General features: G+C 51.2%; 7 protein-coding genes across 7 annotated transcripts; 4 read left to right on the plus strand and 3 right to left on the minus strand.

The window, feature by feature from the left end:
• Positions 1-831: 831 nt before the first annotated feature.
• Positions 832-2,955, minus strand: ACET3X_003919 (uncharacterized protein; the record flags this gene model as incomplete). The annotated part of the gene is made up of 6 exons (XM_069450067.1): positions 832-900; positions 978-1,059; positions 1,228-2,046; positions 2,094-2,428; positions 2,478-2,680; positions 2,730-2,955. 6 exons carry the CDS (start codon positions 2,953-2,955, stop codon positions 832-834), a joined length of 1,734 nt encoding a protein of 577 aa, XP_069307897.1.
• Positions 2,956-3,311: 356 nt separating this feature from the next.
• ACET3X_003920 (uncharacterized protein) lies at positions 3,312-4,025 on the minus strand (the record flags this gene model as incomplete). The annotated part of the gene is made up of 3 exons (XM_069450068.1): positions 3,312-3,336; positions 3,389-3,888; positions 3,987-4,025. The coding sequence occupies 3 exons, from the start codon at positions 4,023-4,025 to the stop codon at positions 3,312-3,314; spliced, it is 564 nt and encodes a 187-aa protein (XP_069307898.1).
• Positions 4,026-5,778: 1,753 nt separating this feature from the next.
• Positions 5,779-8,801, plus strand: ACET3X_003921 (uncharacterized protein; the record flags this gene model as incomplete). Its single annotated transcript, XM_069450069.1, has 4 exons — positions 5,779-5,829; positions 5,879-7,275; positions 7,888-8,058; positions 8,120-8,801. 4 exons carry the CDS (start codon positions 5,779-5,781, stop codon positions 8,799-8,801), a joined length of 2,301 nt encoding a protein of 766 aa, XP_069307899.1.
• A 463-nt stretch (positions 8,802-9,264) lies between these two features.
• Positions 9,265-11,026, minus strand: ACET3X_003922 (uncharacterized protein; the record flags this gene model as incomplete). Its single annotated transcript, XM_069450070.1, has 4 exons — positions 9,265-9,936; positions 9,992-10,230; positions 10,277-10,620; positions 10,689-11,026. 4 exons carry the CDS (start codon positions 11,024-11,026, stop codon positions 9,265-9,267), a joined length of 1,593 nt encoding a protein of 530 aa, XP_069307900.1.
• A 598-nt stretch (positions 11,027-11,624) lies between these two features.
• ACET3X_003923 (uncharacterized protein) lies at positions 11,625-13,006 on the plus strand (the record flags this gene model as incomplete). The annotated part of the gene is made up of 7 exons (XM_069450072.1): positions 11,625-11,717; positions 11,774-12,094; positions 12,155-12,191; positions 12,254-12,321; positions 12,369-12,822; positions 12,875-12,937; positions 12,987-13,006. The coding sequence occupies 7 exons, from the start codon at positions 11,625-11,627 to the stop codon at positions 13,004-13,006; spliced, it is 1,056 nt and encodes a 351-aa protein (XP_069307901.1).
• Positions 13,007-14,169: 1,163 nt separating this feature from the next.
• Positions 14,170-16,727, plus strand: ACET3X_003924 (uncharacterized protein; the record flags this gene model as incomplete). The annotated part of the gene is made up of 8 exons (XM_069450073.1): positions 14,170-14,261; positions 14,322-14,655; positions 14,706-14,910; positions 14,956-14,987; positions 15,036-15,213; positions 15,270-16,376; positions 16,429-16,613; positions 16,662-16,727. The coding sequence occupies 8 exons, from the start codon at positions 14,170-14,172 to the stop codon at positions 16,725-16,727; spliced, it is 2,199 nt and encodes a 732-aa protein (XP_069307902.1).
• A 924-nt stretch (positions 16,728-17,651) lies between these two features.
• Positions 17,652-20,064, plus strand: ACET3X_003925 (uncharacterized protein; the record flags this gene model as incomplete). Its single annotated transcript, XM_069450074.1, has 5 exons — positions 17,652-17,714; positions 17,764-17,956; positions 18,008-18,375; positions 18,675-19,028; positions 19,084-20,064. 5 exons carry the CDS (start codon positions 17,652-17,654, stop codon positions 20,062-20,064), a joined length of 1,959 nt encoding a protein of 652 aa, XP_069307903.1.
• Between the last annotated feature and the right edge of the window lie 885 nt (positions 20,065-20,949).

Here is a 20,949-nt window from a genome sequence, read left to right on the forward strand (position 1 = left end):
ACAAATCTGCTCACTGCAAGAGGCCTCCGATCGTCGCACGGAACATCTGTGGAATGCGGTGCGAATCTCCGTGTCGCGTTCCGCGGTCGTGGCGTTTAAAGGCCGTCAGCATGAGAAGTCAGGTACTGGCCCAAGGCAAATCGAACCTCGAACATCTCTTGCGAGGCTAGTGCACAGACGGGGATATAAGGCTTGCGATATTGGAAATATCATGAGCTGATTGCCTGATGATACATACATTGGGTCCTGAAATAGAGGTAGTTCTCTTCAAGGCTATGAGCCAGACACCCCGACGTATATTGAAGCACAATAAATTTTTGTACTTCTCCTCATCGTCTAACGCTACGCCGACCAGTGCTAGGAAAGAAATCCCTTGACGAAACGGCATGATCGCTTCCAGCAACGCTAACAAAAGCGTTGCGGCTACTTCTCACACCTGCTCGCTGCAGATTCTCCCATTGAGATTGCGTACGAGCGGACGGGCGCTTTGCAAGGATAGAAGGCATTGTAGACGGCACCTGACCGATGCGGGAACGTGGAAGGCGATACACAGACGCTTCATCGATCGCTGCTTGGGTACCCATGGCCGCTTTTTTGTCGTAATATGTTTTGTTGTTGGAAGAGCCATAGGCGCTGTCGTGAGCGTACGGTGAACGTCCCGATTCGTGTCGCGTAATGAAGCCACGTGAGTCAAGATGACATCTCTGATACTGTTGTGCTGGAGGAATCGGTACTAAATTTACCAACCTGCGCCGGTGGTCCACTTCGATAGGCTCATTCCTAGAATCCACTGGCGAATCCAAAAATGAAAGCGCGTTGAGACTGCGAGGCTCAACGTAGCCGGCCTGGTGATACTTCGCCTTTGACTTTTGTAACTGATAGCCGCCGGAACGACTTGAACTATCCTGAGGTTCAGCGCGGCTGGGTGACGAGATACTTTGGGCCCGGTCAAGGCCGTTTCGGAAATAGGGACTTACTACATTCTCGATTTGGCGACCGCGATGTTGTTGCCACCTAGGTTCCAGCGCGGTGGGCCCAATATCCGAGGCGTCATGCTCTCTGTTCGTTGTTCTGTTAGTCTGGTGGCTAGGACGATAGTCGCGGACATCGACAGAGGTGGAAGACCCGAATGGCGATTGGTGCATGAACGGATGTCCAAGATTCCAACGCTTCTCATAGTCGACTCCTTGTGGATTGCCCTCGTTGAGGAAAGTATGTAATACTTGCCTTTTCTCCTCACTCGTACGGTCAGTCGTGTTCGGCTGCATGCGAGGGTCTTTCAGGCCCAGCTCTACTCCGTTGTCGCTTGACAATCCATCCATAAGCCGAATGTACGAACGCTCAGTAGGCAAATGAACTGGACGATGGCCATTGGCCTGCTTGTCTGATTTGACCAGAGAAGAGGTCCGACACGTAAAATCTGATTGGTTGTCATAGAGACCAGTACTGGGAAGTGGCTGTGAGTCACGGGGATCAGAGACCTGGAATGACTGTTCTACGGGAAGTGCTCCTGACATACAGGGCGTCTCACCGCGAAAGCCGTCGTGTCCTGAGCGTCGATCGGCTCCGGCGTCTCGCCAATGTGCGTTGTCATACATCTGAACGTCATCGTTGTCTTCGAAAGCATCTCCCACGATGGGATTAGAGCGGCCGGTTGAAGACTTCTTTCGAAAACTTGGGAGCATCTTGCGCATGGACTGCATCCTAGACATCGGCTTTGGTGGAGGTGGCATGGCGTCACGGCTTGAAGGAGGATCGATTTGCATCTTGTTGGGAAGGGGCGAATCGAGGCGTTGCCGCTTCAAGGGCCGCTGGATGAATGAGCTTGAAGATGCCGTTCCCAGTCTCCCTGTTGTATGCGCGGATCTGCCAGCAGTATGGCTTGATGCTGTGGTTCGCAGCTTGGCACCGGGTTGCCTGGTGCCTTTAGGCAGAGCCTCGTCGCTATCGAATGCGTGAGGATCGATGCCTTCAAAGTTCGGTATGGGTTCTAGTGCCATCGCAAAGCCGAGTTGGCGGAGTCGCTCCTGCATCCTCCCGTTTTGACTAGACCAGTTAGCAGTCTTCTCACATACACAGCATGATCAGCCTACTCGACTAGCATAGGGACAAGCTTCAAGTAGTGGCGGATTGCTGACTTGTTGGCCAGAAAAGTGTCAAGGTCCTTTGGGTTGACATCACGGAGATGCGCGATTTCTTTGTCAAGGGCCTGTAGTCGCCGGACTTCAGCTTTCATGGCTTCGAACTGGTCCTTCTGCAATCGCAATCGCTCGTTCTCTTGCTGAAGACTGAGGACTCTTGCACGCTCCTTCGAAACGAGGTCCTGCATACTAGCCAGCTTCTGCTCTATCTCTACGAAGGCTTGTTGGAGAGGCTTGCGGGTAGCGTATGTGTTTTGGCAGTACCGGATAAGCGCGATGTATTGAAACTAATCATTTTCAGCTGGGAGCAGGAACTATACAGGCAGGGCGACATACGCGCAGTGCTTCCATTTCTTTGCCGCTGCCATCGAGCCGGACGGGAGGCGCAGTGAACCATGCAGGCGGGATCTGAGGATCGTACTCGTCCTTGTTGAAGCCGCGAATCGAGAAGAGATCCCGGGGCTCGCTCTCGCCTTTCTCCTTGACACAAACAGGGCACGCCGCTTTGGGTCGCTGTCCAGCCGCATGGAAGGGTGGCCCTATTGTGATCGTCAGCAGCTTTCGCATATCGGGTTGCGCGCCACTTACCACCGCCCTCCAAGTGGCTGCTGCAGAAGACATGGCAGCAACTGGCGAGATAGAGTCGCGTCACAAGGCGCTCTTTAGGGTTGATCCCATCTGACAGACCACGAACAGTCTCTTTGTGGCCCTCGTAGACATCGGCAAAACAAGCGCAACACACGGAGCAGGCGTAGATGAAGTTGAGGGGAGCAGCACCCAGCTCCGATGATACCTTCTCAGAGACGGTGCTCATAGTTTTGGTTGCGACGATATGCGCAGCAGCAAAGAAGTGGTGCGGGATGTAAAGATGAGGTGCAGGAGTGAGTGTCAGGAAGTCGCTGTCAACAGCGCCAAGACAATCAAACCAGATCGTACTTGCCTCTCTCGGCGAAGTGAAAGATTTGAGAGAATGGTAAAGTGCGCGTGTCCAGGTGACAGATAAGACTTGGAAGCAATTCGAGAGGGGACAAGAATCAGACATTCACACGCGTTTGGGATGAAGACCAAGACAAAACATCACAAGCGACTACGCAAGCTACGTGCAAGTGAAACCCTCCTACGTGCAGAAATTGGACTGTCTTTTGCTACCTCCCCGGCTCCTTTGGTAATCTAAGCGAACGTCCGGCATGGATATCTGTTTCGGGTCAGCACTACTTGTGGGCAAACCATTTCCCAAAGAAACTTACGCTGTGCCGTACGACTGTTCGCTCTCCAGCTCATATCGCTTCTGCCCAGCAACGCTGTGGGCGTGCAGCCCGCTTGGCAGCGGAGGCATACCGCCAGGACCTAGTACATCCTTTGCGAGTCCAGTGTTCTTCTCAAACGCAACTGCCAGTCCCTTGACACCTTCCTCTTGCGCAGCTACCAGCGACTTTGAGCCTGCCTCGCCGATCAACTCCTGCTTGGGTGCTGCCGCGCTTCCAACTTGCAGCAGCGCAACTGCGTCGGACTGAGTAACAGTCGAGAGCCTGGGGTATCGTCGTCGCACGTCGCGCTTCCAGTATGGATTCTCGGCAATATCGGCAGCAGGGACAGTAACGGGGTCATCGTACGCGTTGGGGTCGAGAGCGCCTGGGGGAGGGTTGCGGAATTGCGGGTTCAACGGGACACCCGTGGACCGCTTGGGATCGAGCGCGAAGAGCCTGTTGATGGCGGCATAGATTCCAGTAGGCTGAACGGTGTATTTCTGTATGCATGTGATTAGTACGTCTTCCCGAAGTGATGCATGGCGGAAGAGGGGCGGCAAGGCAAGGGCACGTCGAAGTCGGGTCATGGGCGCCGTACCGAAAAGACCGTAGTCTTCACATTCTTGGCCACTGACATCTCGAGAGCACTTCCTTCCAGGCAGGCTGCAAGGATTGAAACAGGTCAATGGGCAGGTGTCGTGCTGTTGCGCGTTTGGACAAACTATCGTGACGCTTGGTCATGTCCGTGAAGCTCGATGTCTGCCAAGACGGCGCTATCCGCTTTGATACTCGCGCTTTTTCATTCGTCGGCCGTTCACGACTGGGAGTTTCTCTGTGCAGCACTGCAGTATGCCCACACTCTTGCGCCACAGCGCTCGAAAATGAGCCGCCAGCTCAGTCATCTCTCGCGAAGTGCCCATGTCCTGGTGTACGTGGACTCCTTGCTCTCATCCCCGCTCAGACTGATGGGTGTGCACCACCCATACAAGATCCACATTCTGGATACAACTCTTGACCTTGGGAAGATATTAAATTTGTTTAGCCACAAAGAGACCCCCCATGGTGGTGCGATAGACTGGTGAGCAGGGTCTTGACGTCCAATCGAAAGTGGAAACTCGGCCTTCCACTATAGGTACAGCCTGCTACACACTTCAGACGTCGCATGCCACATGCCAAATGCGTCGATCATTTTCCGGCCTTCCAGTCTCGCTCCTACACGATCTCGAGCACCATTAATGGCCCAGAGATCCCTTCTCGACTCGTCAATCCTTGATTCGGGAATCCTTAGATTGATGGTACGAAGAGCCTCCGTTTCGCTATAGTCTCGAACACGTATCTATACGTATGGTTTGATCCCACGTACACGGTTGGCAGTGATGGCACATCCCTCGGAAATTGCGACAGCTCCTAGACAAAAACTCCTTACTCCTGGACCACATCCACCTCGCCAGTATACTACGTCAAAAGATCATGATTACTTCTCTACTTTATATTGGCTATGGTCCTCATCATTTTTGCTGCGGTCAACATCTTTATCCGTTGCTTGCTCTACACTAAATTTCTCAGGCAGCATCTTAGCACTGGCTAGAGACTTGCCCGGACAACGATTCACTGACATCTACGAGCAGTATGGACGGAAGTGAACGTTCGCGGCCCTCAAGAGCCGAATTGGTCGGAATTCAAGATGCGTTGCCTGCGGATGCAACGTGGAGGATCACGTTCAGTAATGCGATGAACACAGCGCCGTTGTGAAAGAATCGGCTGTACTTGTCACGAGCATGATCTTAGCATACCTAGGTAGGAGACACGTACAATACTTGATTCCGCAATTCGTCAGTAACAGTCACTCTTTGTAAATGTTACACATCCACATACATGCAGCTACGCTTAGTGCGAAATTGGTCTTGACTGCACGCTCCAACTTGATCTCTGTACCGCCCACGTTTACGCGCACGATATCCGCGCCCTTCCTGTCCGCGAAAAGTGGGGACAGCACCACTATCCGCATTAGCGCCCTCGCTTGCTGAGGTATCCGTCCCACGTGACTGGAGTGCTGTAATTTGCACGACTTTCCGATGTTAGCCGTCACACGCCGGAACATACACCCAAGACACCCGCCCGCTGATTGTGCGATGCGAAGGGCACGAGGCTACTCCACAATGCTGATGCACTTTGTCATCGCGATGCATTGGGAAGAGGGAGGGTATTGGGGGAGCTGCGGATGGTGGTGGAAGGCAAACGTGTACTTAGGGAGCTTATCGGCACAAGTTTGGGCGGATAGTAAATAGTTGTTGCACACGAGTGGTTCAGTCGGGCGCATGTTTGTGGCAATGAGCATTGATACACATCAATAACATCGCATACTCGACTTTCTTAGAGCCACCGCCGACATGGCATTTTTATTCCTGCTCGCTTCCATCTTTGGAGCGCTGCTTCTCTACGTATGTTGCTCCGCGCATCCGCTTCACTCTCAATTAACACTACACCCAGATCTTCGGAGTCATCATCTACCGCCTGACCTTCCATCCCCTCGCCTCCTATCCAGGACCATTTCTTGCAAAGATCACCGATATCTATTTAGCATACTACGCCTATAAAGGATCCCGACATCTTGCATTCCACCGCGCACACGAGCAATATGGGCCTTACGTGCGCCTTGGACCCAACCTGCTTTCCGTCAACACTGCCACTGGGCTCAAGACTATCTATGGATTCCGATCAAACGTCAAGAAGGCATCTTTCTACCATGCGTTTCCTAGCACACCGAAAGCGGTGAGTGTGCATAGTGCAGTCGACAAGATGCAGCATGCTCGCAAGAGGCGCGTGATGAGCCATGCATTTAGTGACTCCGCGATTAAGAGTTTGGAAAAGTATATCCTGGCGAACGTACGTGTCGGTTGCGAGCTGCTTGGACGCAAGAGCAACAGCAACAACTGGTCTGCTGAGAAGAGCTTGTCCGACGAGAAGGATGGTGGCTGGAACGACGCGTGGAACGCTGCGCATTGGTGTGAGTGGTTGGTCTTCGACATCATGGGTGATTTGGTATTTGGCAAAGCTTTTGGCATGCTGGAAAGCCCGGTCAATCGGTTTGCGACACAGTTGGTGGGTAATGCGGCACACAGACATCTCATTTGCGGAACGCACCTCACCATCCACAACTGGCACCTGGACAAGCTCTTCTTTCGTAAAATTGCAGGCCAACGCGCGCAATACATGCAGTACAGCAAGGGTCAAGCCATGGAGCGCACGAAGTTGGGCGTAGACGTCGACCGTAAGGACTTCTTCTACTACCTTCTCAACGCGAAGGATCCGGAAACCGGCAAGGGCTTCAGCATGGACGAGCTTTGGGGCGAGTCGAATTTGTTGATCATCGCCGGTTCCGACACCACTTCAACGGCAATGTCAGGTGCCTTCTTTTACCTCGCACACAACCCTACGGCGATGCAAAAGGTCTGCAGAGAGATTCGGGAAGCCTTTACTGATGTTGAAGAGATTGTGACTGGTCCTAAGCTCAGCGGCTGCTCCTTTCTGCGCGCCTGCATTGACGAGACCATGCGTATGACGCCTCCTGTCGCCGGTGCTCTCCCACGCGAAGTGCTTTCTGGTGGTATGGACATTGATGGCCACCATATCCCCGCCGGCGTCGACGTTGGCGTTCCCATCTACGCGATCCATCACAACGCCGATTACTTCCCTCAACCTTTCGACTTCATCCCCGAGCGATGGCTTTCTGATCCGTCCGCAAACCCGCTTCACAACAGTCTCCAGGCAGCGCAATCAGCATACAACCCCTTCAGCATCGGTCCTCGTGGATGTATTGGCAAGGGTCTGGCGTATGTTGAGCTGACGGTGACGATTGCAAGGGTGCTGTTCCTGTATGATTTGAGGTTAGCACCAGGCACAAATTTGGGTGCTGGAAGCAAGGATTTGGAAGTTGGAAGAACTAGGGCATCTGAATATCAGATCATGGACGTATTTGCGAGCAAGAAGGACGGGCCGATCCTACAGTTCAGGGCTAGAGCATAATCCCGTAGGTAGCAATAGCATCTTGTTATAGTACCCGCTGAAATCTTCGTTTGCTCGAGCTGACGAATCTTGCGATCACGGTATCATCGTGTGTTTTACTGAGCTTGCCGGTTGTAGTGATGAAGCAGATGATTAGGTATTGCCCAGGTGTGATTGACCCCTTGGGCTAGTGGCCAAAGCACAGGCCATTGCTGCCTTATCGATAAGAGCTCTACGTACCAAGAAACTTTTTTTGTCTAGTGCAGTCGTGATGAACAGCGACTCCGAGTAATCACTCCTTACCGTTATCAACTCTGAAAATTCAAATTGTGGCACTCAGATTGATTGCATCGAATGATGGCCGTACTCAGGTTGCTATCGCGCGGGCGCTGTCTGCTTCCCCTGACGACACCGTCAATACGCGTTACTCCACCATTTATCCCGTCGATCAAAACATCAGTCTTGAAGCGAGGTCTCACTGCCAGTCAATGTAGTCGGGAAGAAATCGTTCAGACTCCATCGAGAGGACCAGAGATTGCACTTACTGATGCGCGCGCCTCGTCAACGTCTGTGGGCTCTTCAACAGGAGTCGCTCTTCTCAAGATACCAAAACGATGGGCAAGATCGGACATTGAGCAATTGCTACTTTCTAAGGGATGCACCATGTATGTTCCACAAGTCATCTACGCTAGGTATCTCATGAACCTTGAACTAACGACCGACCAGTAAGAGATTGCAGCTGCGTATTGATCGCTTCAGTTTCCAGAATGATACCAAGTGTTTTGTCGAGCTTGGGAGTGAAGCGGAAGCTACCAAGGTCACTGAAGAGCTTAACCGCGCGACAGAAGAGCACCCCACGATGGTCGTTAAGCCTTTGAAAGCTGACTTCGACTGGAAAAAGGTTGGGCAGCAGAAGGCCAAACCTTTTGGCCCTCGCTACTTCTATGACGAAGGCACAGCCGCATATGATGCTATACGGCCGTTACTCGAACGTCGCCGCATTATACTTTCGGTCATGACACCCGGTTGGTCCCCAAACACGCGCATTTCTGTAGCGAGATCGAATGCAGAGGCGATCATCGAGCGATACTTCGGCAAATACGGTATCGAGTCAATTAGCGACATATCAGTATTCTACGGAGACAAGAAAATCAAGCCGCGCATGCTTTGCACAATCGATTTCAAGACCAAAGAAGGCGCAGAAAACGCAGTCAATGACCACCACGAGACGCAGATCGAGGGCCGCTTAACACAGCTAACACATTCCGAACCTGCTGCGTGGAGGCTTCACCAGATCCAGAAGGTAGCGGGGCCAGAGGCGCTCAAAACACTACAGGAAAGCGGCGTGGTACCTGAGGGCAAAGAAATCTACGAAGACAAGTTTGTCAACTCGCTGCCGAAGAAATAGGAGAGACGACAGTGAGGCGTATCTAGCACACGATAGACAATCCTTTCTTACGCGCACATTGTCGTGGAGAGAGATCAGCGTTTGTCATACATTCAGAAGAATGGCTTTACTCGACCCACATGATTGTTTATCATGACCCTGTACTGCTACTGGCGACGTGTCGTATATCGAGGTGTCTGTTTCAAAAGTTGGACGTCAAACAATCTCTCGACGTTGTATCATGAGGTTGATCAAGCTGGCCGTTACGCAGGTAAGTAACGCACACTACAAAACTCGTAATGGCTAGCAGATTGTCATTATACACCACGAGCATCCATAGCTTAAGCACAAGAGACGCACTGATGCCTTAGTAGACCCGATTGTTATCTTCGATGCCTCACGCAAGTAGCCTTCGAGTGCTCCGTGAAGAAATAGGAGGTTCATTATGTTAATCGAAGACTACTAAGATGCGCTTGTCTTTCTGTTACCACTTGATGCTTTCCAGCTCTTTGGCATCACTCTCTTCCCAAGGATATGATTGCTCCGAAGCCTTGATTAACTGCTCATGAGCCTCCGATCGCGGTTTGATAACGCAGCGGTACGGCACGGGGTGGCTGATCGCCCCCGGTTCAAACACCACCTCTGGTTCCTCGACACGACCGTTCTCGTCAACGGGCTTGGTGACGTTGAAAACTGCGAGGACTTGCGCGATAGTAATGAAGAGAGCGTTATCTGCTACATGTCGACCTGGACAAATGCGGCGGCCGTATCCGAAGACGAAATTTCTTGGATCCGGCTCACTTTTGTGAGCAGGCGTCTCAAGGAAGCGCTCCGGTCTGAACACCATCGGGTCGGGATATACCTCCGGGTCGTGCGTAAAATGCCAGTTATTGGGCAGAAGAATTGAGCCTTTCGGAATTCCATATCCGCGGCAGGTGTCTTCCTCCGTGCTAAAATGAGGAAGGCACATTGGCAAGACGAGGTGCCAACGGTGGGTCTCCTTCATGACGGCGTAGATGTAAGGAAGACTCTCACGGTCTTTGCCCGCCGGAAGCCGGCTTCCACCAACGACACGATCGAGCTCTTCTTGAGCCTTCTTCTGAACATCTGGAAAGACGGTCATGGCAAGAAAGAAGGTCATGATTGACGATACAGTCTAACGAAAAGTTAGTAACGCCACATCAACGTCGGGAACTTCACTCCAAACTCACTGTGTCAGCACCGCCAAGATATAGTGCCAATGCTGCCCATTTGTGAACGAACTCCATTTCTGCATCATCACCAATGCTCTCGATGCATTGTGACAAGAACGACGGCGAATGCCTCTTTTCGGCCATTTGTTTTTTGACGAACTCGTACGGTTGGTTCGTACACTGATTAAGCTGTGCTGCCATCCGTCTCGCCGTATCCTTGAAACCCATCCCTGGTAGCCATTCTGGTAAATAGCGCACTGACCAAGATCAGAAGTGGTTCCGCCGCCGAAGGGCGATACTCACAGAATGGAAAAATATCCACAGACCATCTTCCGGGAACGGTAGCATCAGCGAACTGCTCCATAGTCTTGCCAGCTAGATCGACGAAGGGATCATTGCCTTTTGCTACAGTAGTGTAACCGTATGTAATCTTGAGGATTACACTGCCAGCCTCTTTTCTGATGTGATCGAAGAGCTTGTCGGGTGAGTCCAGAAGATTGAGCAAAAAATGGGCGGCTTCCGTTTCTTGGACGCGATCAAACACGGATAAGGAGACGTTCGTACTTGCAATCTTCGTAATATCTTTACGCTGAATCTTCCATTCCGCAGCATAAGGTGCCATGGCGGTTGCGTGTCGCCAACCTACCCTGCTCGCTTGATCAGCAAGGGTCAGATTGGGGTACATTCATGCCGGCAGTGCGAAGTATCTACCCACATTTCACCACTGAAGACCTGGCTGGGTCTCGAAGAATGGATCGCTGCACGGTCGCGTAGCAGTTCGAAGGCAATCTCAGGGTCATTTATGATGACGAACGTTTGTCCTAGCACCGTGACGGAGCTGATAGGGCCATAAATATCCTTGTGTTTTAGCCAATGGTGACATTCAAGAATGCCAGGCTTGGGCATATCATTGACGTTCCCAAGGATTGGAACGCCCTTGGGTCCTGGCGGAAGAGGCCGAGCATGCTTTCTCTTCGAATGCCAATCGACTGCATACAGGATGCTGAGTATGGCAAAACCAACTGAAATCGCTGCTAACGACACAATAGCCATGACAGGCGCGAAGGTGAAGAGGAGAAAATGAGTTTGCAAGGCAATGGCATGATATCGGACTATTAGTATCGGCCGAGCCGGAATATTTGACCGTGCTGAATCCTTTACGCCTACGTACAAGGTGATAGGTCGCTTGATAGGTCGCTTGATATGTCTGCGTCAGCGTGCCGGACGTGCATTGCTTGGCGCATCCTTCCACCATTTAATGAAGCGCAACAGTAATCGCGGAAGTCGAGCCGATTGCCGTGCGCATAATGTAGCGGTGGCTCCACTGAACTCTGAGCGGTTATGCCGCTACACGCGGCTCAGGCTTGTCTGGCCCGGGCCGACAAGCAACCTGGGAAGTCTCTCAAGCTGGCTGTGATCCTTGCTCCTCGTATTCCGATACCCCAGAACGTGACTATCTGGTTGGAGTAACAGCGACGATGATCAGCATCCTTCAAGTCACTTTTGGGACGCCTAATACTCGGAGAAACCTGCCCGACAAGTTGTTGCCTCGAATCTGGAACACGAAGGGCCTGGGTAGATTTCTCCTTGACGGTGTGCTGACAGCCAAAACTCGCACCTTTACCTTGAAGCTTGTGCCAGCATTCATGAAATGAAATTCATTTACCACTTTACGGTGTTTACCATATTCGTTCTTCAGGTAGTCGCACAAGACGAATTCTTGCGCAATCTACCTGCATGTGCGGTGAGTCGATAGCTGGTTCCTTACATTTCCATGGTAATCGATACTGAGAATCGCAGGCAAAGTGCTTTGAGGCTCTGGTACCATCAAGCAGTTGCGCACCAGGAGATTTGCACTGTCTGTGTAACAACAATGCCTTCCAATCAACATTTTTCGGGTGCAATGCTGCAAACTGTACTGTGGTCATGTCGCTGAGCGTGACGAACGAAACTTATGCGGCTTGTGGTGTTCCGATCCGGGACGCGAGTGAGACCATGATCGCTGTCACAGCATCCATCGGCGCTCTTGCTGTGCTGATGGTCATCTTGCGACTAACAGATAGATTTCTCTCGACTCAGACAAAGCTCGGACTAGACGACCTCTTGATTGGATTATCTGGAGTAAGTATGGGTGCTGATCCTCCATGCATATAGCATAGAACTTTGTACTCACAAAACTAGTTGGCTTCACTCTTCCAAAATGTTCCCGTCATCGTTGGTAGGTATTTTTCGTACTTCTGCTGAAGATATTGAACCACAATTGACTTACGAATTTCTCAGCAGGTCGTCTTGGTTTCGGAAGGGATATGTGGGGTATGTCGCCCGTCGCAATAACTGACAGCCTGAAGGTTAGCGTCACTGTTTAGGCTTTTTGCAAAGCTAATTTGGGTCGCAGTGGTTGTACGTTACATATTTCATGTATCAAATCGCCGAGTTCTTCTGCCAACTATCAATCCTCGCCTTCTACCTTCGTATCGCTGCCTCGCCGAAATTACGAATGACCACATACGTCCTGATGGGTGTTGTAGCCTGTTTTGGTATCGGCAATACAGGAGCTATGATGTTCCAATGCTGGCCGATCTCATTCTTCTGGGAAGGCTGGAAGGGTGAAACGGATGGACGGTGCACCGTCGACGTTCGGCTCTTTGGTTTCATTCGAGGCGCCATCGAAATTGTGCTCGATTTAGCAATCTTATCGTTGCCATTGCCTATGTTAGCGAGGCTGCAGATGTCTTTGAAGAAGAAGCTCCAAATTATGTCGATCTTTTGTGTGGGCTTCATCATCTTCATTGTCAGCTGTCTTCGCTTATGGGCTCTCGTCCGCTTCGATCAAAGCTCAAATCCGACTTGTAAGTTTAGCTCTTCGCGCATTTGCTCCGGCGACTGATGGCACAACCACAGATGACAATGTGTCCGGTATATACTGGTGTGTGACCGAAGCCAACCTGTTTATCGTAGTGGCATGTATGCCGGCTATGCATGCAATTTACCACCACGGAATTGCCAGCATAAGCAGCAGATCCAAAAGCTTAGGGAATAGCAGTTACGGCTTTAGCCATGATCGTACCCGTATGCGACGGTCAGGGAATAGAGCGTCGCTGGGTGGCATCTCGAAGGCTGTCGACGTCAAAGTACAACGTGAGGATCGCTCGGAGTCGGACGTCGAGCTTGTGGATCGTTCGAGCTATTCGTAAAATGCGGCGATGAGACAGTATGCATGTAGGGATAAACCGCGTGGATGAAACGACGTATCGAATAGGTTGACTCAATCTTTCAATTTAGCGTCATTCCTTAACCTAGTGATACCTGTAATCTCAAACGTGGATGCTTATAAGCCTTTCGAATTAGTTCGTACAGTCGGAGAAGCTAAATCAAGCGGGTATGGAGCTGAATCGATTCGGTCAAGGGTTCATGTGGCGAAGGAGCGAATGAAGGAGTACTCTTTACTCAAGAGACCTTAGCTGAACTGCAATCAATATGAAAGCTTGACTTCCCCTACGGCCTTCCTTGATTATCCTCAGTTTCTTGCTTTCGCAGTTCGCGCTCCACTCCCAGTATGCCCACGACTACTGGAACAGAGGCGCAGTCGTGCGATGTTGCTCTCGAGGATGTTTTGGTCATGTAAACGGTTCCAAGGTTGTGTATACACACTGACCATGAACTGACAGACGTAGTTTGACAAAAAAACCCAGTGTTCCTCAGAGGTCTCTTCTTCAATTTCCCGGCAAGCTACACAACAGCATACAGGTCTATTGCATGTTACGACCGATTCACGGCGAATGTATCGGCCGGCTGGTCTGCACCAATACTTCTGGCGACCTGATCTGGAAGTGGGCTTTTGGGTCGAGTTGGACCGAGTAACGATTGGTTCATGTATGTGAAGAGGATATGACCGACAGCGTCAGCAACAGTGAAGTCAGCGCAAAAGCTCGATTATTTGGCAAGCAGGACATAGGAACCAGGGATTTTCCAGATATCGAGTGAAGAATCGGGATTGCACCAGAGAGGTTGAATTAGGTATCGTGCAAGGTAGTGGCGAGCAGATGCAGGGGGTGTTCGGCCGAAGCGGTTAGCCTCGGTATCGGTCAACATCGATGGCCGACTCCAAACGCGTCTCCAGGAACACCAAGACGTGTAAGGTCTTGCCTCAGCACTCATCGCAGCCGTTTTGACTTATCGCAAAACCACTGCTCAACATGAGCGCAGACGGTCAGACGCCGAGAGTCGTGCCCCCCAGCCGGAGAAGAGACAAACCGATCTTGAGTTGCACCCTTTGTCGTCGACGAAAGTGAGCGGCTTCAAAACTGGGCCTACCTGCCCTAGGGAACCGCATGCTAATACACTGGAGGTTGAAATGTGACCGGCAACAACCATGCAAGACATGCGTCGATCGCGGACTCTCATTATCGTGCGCATATGTTCGTAGCACCCCAGCGTCAAGAGAACCCAAAGTCCCTACCAGCGTTCATGACAGGATTGATCAGCTCGAGAAGCTTGTCACCAACCTCATCGGCGGCAATGCAGTAGATCTTGTTAATCCTGAGCTATCTAGTCCAACACAGGTTCAGCATCATGGCGAACATATCAACCCTGAACTTCCTGGAACTCCTGATCGCGTGAGGACCAGCGACGACGCTACAAGTTACACTAACAGTGGGCATTGGACAAGCATTCTTGATAGTGTAAGTGATCATTGAACAACTGCTCCTTCTTCTCACTAACACAACCCCAGATCTCAGAGTTGCGCGAACACCTTGATCAGATTCCCACGTCAACCATTCCCAGAGATGAAATACTAGATGATGTACCGGGACCAGAGCTACTATTTGGACGTTGTCCGCATGCAACCAAAGAAGAACTACTCGCCGCTCTCCCTACACGATCAGAAGCAGACCGCCTTATAAGCACGTTCTTCGTATCCATGGAAACATATCCGAGTAAGCTCGTTCTTCCGTACAGAAACATCCAGCTAACATATCTAGTCTTGATACATAAGCCAACTTTTCTCCGAAAGGTGAGACGAAACTCGGCTCATTTTTACGTGGCACTGACAAGTATGCAGTACAACGAATTCTGGATACGACCACTTGAAGCTCCCACTATGTGGTTGGGTCTGTTATATGCCGCGTTCGCGCTCGGCTCTCGGTTCCAAGCCGCAATGGATGCTTCTCAGCCTGGCAGTTCTAACGTAGGCACAAATCCGGTGCGTATGAATTTTTACCGCGAAAAGGCTGTACAATGTAGGTGGTGAACCGCACGAATTGTAAGTGGATATAACTGACTTGTCAACTCTCAGGTATGATCCTCGCGAATTATACCAAGACCCCACCATATACGATCGAAGCATTTCTGCTCTACTTTGGTACAGAATTCGTTCGCTCAGTAGACAGCCAGTTCAGCGTGTACATGCTTGTAGGTATGATCGTACGCCTTTGTTTCCGCATGGGATACCATAGAGATCCGTCAAGATTTCCGAACATATCGCCTTATAGAGGCGAGCTGCGACGTCGCAAGTGGCTTGTAATTATGTCACTCGATCTTATCACTTCTGCACAGGCCGGATTACCGAGAATAATTATGCCGTTCATGTACGACACTCAAGAGCCTCGCAACCTGGACGATGAAGACCTGGACGAAGATATGCTAGAACTGCCACCGTCAAGGCCCGCAACTGAACTGACGCAGCTGGTTTACTCCATCGTTCTCACAAGAGTGCGACATATTCAGGCACGGATCTTGGACCTAGTCAACACTTCGCCGCAGCCACCATACCGAGAGATTAGCGATATCGATATTGATTTAAGACGGGTGCTCGATGTGGTACCCCAGTCCTCCGTCGCTAACACCGTCGAGGATTTTGGTAGCGCTTTGTCGCCAACCTCTATGCGCCACTTATACTTGGACCTGGCGTTTTTGAAAGCCGAAGTTATGTTGCACAGACCTTACCTGGTACTCGGGCGAACGGATGCCAGGTACGCATACTCGCGAAGAGTGTGTCTAAATGCCTCCATAGAAATGCTTCACTTCCAAAGAAAGATCGATGCTGAGGCTCAACCAGGAGGCAAACTATGCATTCCAGGGTGGCGTATCTCTACCATGAGTTGGTACATGTCTTCGGTTGTTGCACAAGACTTTCTTCTCGCAACTACTGTTCTAGTTCTCGAATTGGACGCAGACTTCGTCTATCCTGTTCCACAGGCCCCCGAGCCCACGGAGAGCGAGATGAGACTGGATCATGCACCTCCTACACGCGAAGAAATTATAGCATCATTACGGTCAGCGTACTGCATTTGGTCCAGAGCCAGCGAGAGATCTCAAGAGGCGCGTAAGGTAGCCACAGCCGTGAAGCTCGTTCTCTCCAAAGCAGGCAATACAAAGGTAATGATTGCGGATTCTGCACAGAGTAAGTTCGTTTGCTCCTTACTCCATGCATGTAAACTGATTTTATCAAGCAGCTACTGTCCCTGGCACCCAGCTCAACATTACTTCTCCATCACCATCTTTCGACTTTAACGACCTAGGATCGGCTGTCACCGGGTCGTCAGATCCTTTTGGTACGGGCAATGGTGCCTTCGGACATCCGCTCGACTTTGGTTATATGCCCATGGATTTCGATCAGTCTAACTTACCTTTCGACTGGGTAGGTTCATCCGGCGTCTTATGAACTGTACGACTGACTGTCTATCAGGGCGATGTGTTTTCTGACCTTCAAACGCAGCCTTATAGTGACTATCCACCGCGCTCGCTTTTCTAGTAGCAGGATAGTTGGCCATGGCCCATACCAAGTCTTTGTTTAGCAGTGGACGACCGTTAAAATATGACAGATGCCAATGAGCAACTTGGAGTCACCCACTACAATGTTAAGAGGCTGCGATCATTGGTTTGGCGTTTCAGTCGCACTAGTGAGGCGCTTCTTGTTTCTGCGCACACCGCCACCTCATATGTGCAAAAAGACCGACCGTTCCTAAAGCGGCTCAATACAGAGACCAGTAGGTTCAATCTTTTCCAGATATAGACGAATCAGTCTTAACTATTTGCACTTGAAGCCGGTCGATGTCCCCGAACGCTCACCAATGCGACGCTTGGGCCACGTCTCGCAGTGACGAAACATGAACGTCGATCGCCAAAACCGCACACCTATCGCGATCTGGCAACTAGTATAATTTTTGAAACAACCGGTATGTCGGCATACAAGGATGCAAGTGCCATATCCGCGACAGTATATGAAAGGTCTTTCATGCAATACTACAATCATGCAACACGTCTACCACGTGCATCCATGCACGTCAAACGTCGACTTAGAGATATGCAATAGCGGAGACAATTGCGTCATACTGTTCACGTGTCCAGACGAACTACTTATCTTTCTTCTGACTCGCCTATATATCACCTGTTATGGACAGAATACGCCTACTCTCCTGTATTGACAACGGTCAATACTGTCGGTCTCACCCCTAGTAACTTTTCACCATACGGTCTCTGGATGAGAAGAATGGATCACATCGAAGAGACGTTTTACTTGGAAAAAGAGATTGCAATCGAGCCTGATCTTGGAGATTTGCGAAAGTCAACCGACAAGGCCCTACCTGCGCCCCCGAAGACGCCAAAAAGGGTGTTGATGAAGTATCGCTTCTCTGCCTTGTTTCCAATTGCATTTGCTGTCGCGAGCTTTGTGCTAATGGTTATACTGGTGCTGGCTGGAAGCGAAGGACGCACTTTCGGTGGGCTGTACATGGTAGCTGTAAGTATTTAGCCAAGCATCGGGGAGGCCAAATATTTACGAAGAGCAGCTGAACACCTCCGCAATTACTCAAGAAGGCGCACAACCAAATGCGTCACTGACTCGAGTGGAAGGTGGAAACGGAGAAGCGCTCGCAGACGTCTACTATCTTTATCTAAGGACAGTGTGCTCTGGTTCCTTTTCGAACACTCCGGACGCCGTCATTGTAGGACGATGTGAAGGGTACAGGAAAGCCAGCGATCGTGAGTGAACCAAGTCGCCAAGGTGTTTGAGGCTTAGCTGACCAGGCGTAGGATTATTGAGACTGACAATGCCCACTGATGGGTTCAACAACTCACCATCCCCCATTATCCTGGTCCCTATACTCCTCAATACCATGGTCACCATATTGGCCGGCGTGCGACAAGCAGTCTTTGCTTCCTTAATCGTCTCGCTCGTCAGCGCTGGGCTTTCCGCCGTCTCCGCCATCCCTGCCATCTTCTTCCCACACTCGAAACTCCTCGCCTACTTCAATATGTTCTGGCCGTTCCTTGCGAACGCATTCTCCTTTGTCGCGGCCATCCTGCTGACGGTAGTCATTTCTGGCATCTTTTCAGTGGCTGGTGAGCTTGTCGATGTCGCTGGCATGGACCTCGTTCAAGGTACATCCGTACTTCTGATTGTATGGCTAGCATGGGTTCTCGTTTCTTTATCAGCGGTGTACTGGTGTGTTGTTTGGTTTGTGGAGGTGAGGCAGTCGAGCTTCACAAGGAGGAAGAGGAGCGACGACGAAGTGGGGAATTGGAAAGGCATTGGCAGGGAGATAAGGAGTGACGTGAAAGGTAGCAAGATGTCATGATGCTTTACCAGTATGTCACACGTGACACTGTGATAGAATGGCACTGTAGTCGTCTACTTTGTAACGCGTGTTTTGCGTCGACTGCAGTGTTCTAGAAGACAGGCCCAACGTCCCTGCGCTAGCGGGGTGGCGAACGGGACGTGGTTATCAGCCAACCATGGGGCGACGTGGGCCCACCGCCTCCGGCTAGCGCCGAGCTCAGGGTCAAGTACTCCACAAACTCTCAGAGCTCAACCCCTCCGCCCTTCACACACACTCGCTCTTTCTGCAATTGCTTCCCACGACTGCCCAGGATGCGGTCTTCAGTCTCTACAGCGACGGTGCCGTCCAAGGAGCCTGTGCCCCGAAGCTTCACTGTCAAGGCAGAGAAGCAGGACGAGCCAAATGTCGCGAATGAACACGACCACTTTTTCTGGACATACACCGAGGAGCCGCACAGGACACGGCGCATGGCCATTATCAAGGCACACCCAGAGGTACCATCCATGCCACATCAAATAAATCAACCAACGACATGCTGATTGGACGCAGGTGACGAAGCTCTGTGGCCCTGAACCTCTGACGAAATATGTCGTCCTATTCGTCGTATCGATCCAAGTGTTCTGTGCATACGCTCTCCGCAATACACCCGTCGTGTCATGGCCCTTCTTCCTCACCGCATACATCATCGGTGCTACGGCCAACCAGAATCTCTTCCTCGCCATCCACGAGATCTCGCACAACCTGGCCTTCCGGTCGCCCTTGGCAAACAGGATCTTCGCCGTCTTCGCGAACCTGCCGATTGGCATCCCATACAGCGCCTCGTTCAGACCATACCATCTGACACACCACAAGTCGCTGGGTGTCAATGGTCTCGACACGGATCTGCCCACCGCGTTCGAAGCCATCTTCCTCGACTCGGTCGCTGGCAAGGCTTTCTTCGCGACCTTCCAGATCCTCTTCTACGCCCTGCGACCCATGTTTGTCTACGCCCTGCCCATGACCAAGATCCACCTCTTCAATGTCGTCGTGCAGCTAGCCTTTGATTACGCGCTCGTTCGGTTCGCAGGAGGAAGGGCTTTGGGTTACCTGATCATGAGCAGCTTCCTCGCCGGCTCTCTACATCCCTGCGCTGGCCACTTCATTGCCGAACACTACGTCTTCGAGAAGCCCAACAAAGACGCAGCGAACCCCGCCAACAAGATTCCGCTCCCCGAAACATACTCGTACTACGGACCTCTCAACTTCTTCACCTACAACGTTGGCTTGCACAACGAGCACCACGACTTCCCTGCCATCCCCTGGACGCGTCTACGTACCTTGAATCGCATCGCGCACGACTTCTACAAAGACTTGCCACAACATAAGAGCTGGGTGTACGTTCTGTGGCAGTTTATTTGGGACAAGGACATTAGCCTTTGGTGCAGGGTCAAGAGAGAGGAGGGCGGACGCAAAGTCGGTGCCGGGAGTGGCTGGAACGAGGAAGAGCTGGGCTCCAACGAGAAGAAGGGCCCTATTCCAGGTGTGCGATAAACTACTCCTGGCCTTTTTGCATATACGGCGTTTAAGCGGCCTGATTTCATAGAGCATAGAATCAAGAACAGTTGCATTATTATCAACAAACGGGCTGCTTGAATTCACATCCTGTCACTGAATTATAGACAACGTCTAACACAGCATACTATTGCGCGTCTCATATCGAGCCCACAGCAGCAAGCCGCCAACGTGTTCTTCCTGCCCACTTTATCTCCTGATAATAAAATCCTTTGGCCATAACCACAAACTGTATCCCTTCAAACAAACGCGCCAATTCAGCCTGAGACGACCCCGGAGGAAACGGCTCTTTCTCCGGCACCGCCTCATCCTCCCCTAAAGCATCTAAAGGAGGACGGGGGTAAAATATGAGATGTGTAGCCCGTAGTACCTTGTAATTCGGAATCATGAAACCCAAATCAACATTGAAGGACCAACTCCATGCTGGCGTCGGCGGAAGAGGGGCGGTAGGAGTAACAGGCAGGACCTTGATTGTTATACAGAGTTCCATGTCCTGTCTGTTTTCCCTGAGTATGGTACTGAATACCGTATTCTTCTTCTTAGGTGTGTCTCTGACATCTAGGACAACATCTGTGAGAGTAGCGACAGCAGCGGAGTAGGCGTTCCGTTGCATGGATATTTTGATCGTGATTTCGTCTTTTGAATCAGCATGCAGGGACGGCAGGACGGGCCGGAGTATCCATTTGTACTTTTTGGATACTTGGATTTGGAAGTCCCAGCCAGCTTGGTTTGAGAAGTCGAGGATCGTGCGGGTGGGGGTTTCCAGAACGGGCGCAAAGAAATGGAGAGACCCTTTGGCACCTATGGGTCCTAGGACACTGCTGGTTGTGAAGGGGTGTTTGCCTGGGGATTGTTGTGCTGAGG

The sequence above is a fragment of the Alternaria dauci genome, chromosome 3, assembly GCF_042100115.1.
Source record: "Alternaria dauci strain A2016 chromosome 3, whole genome shotgun sequence".
In the NCBI taxonomy this organism is placed as follows: Eukaryota; Fungi; Ascomycota; class Dothideomycetes; order Pleosporales; family Pleosporaceae; genus Alternaria; species Alternaria dauci.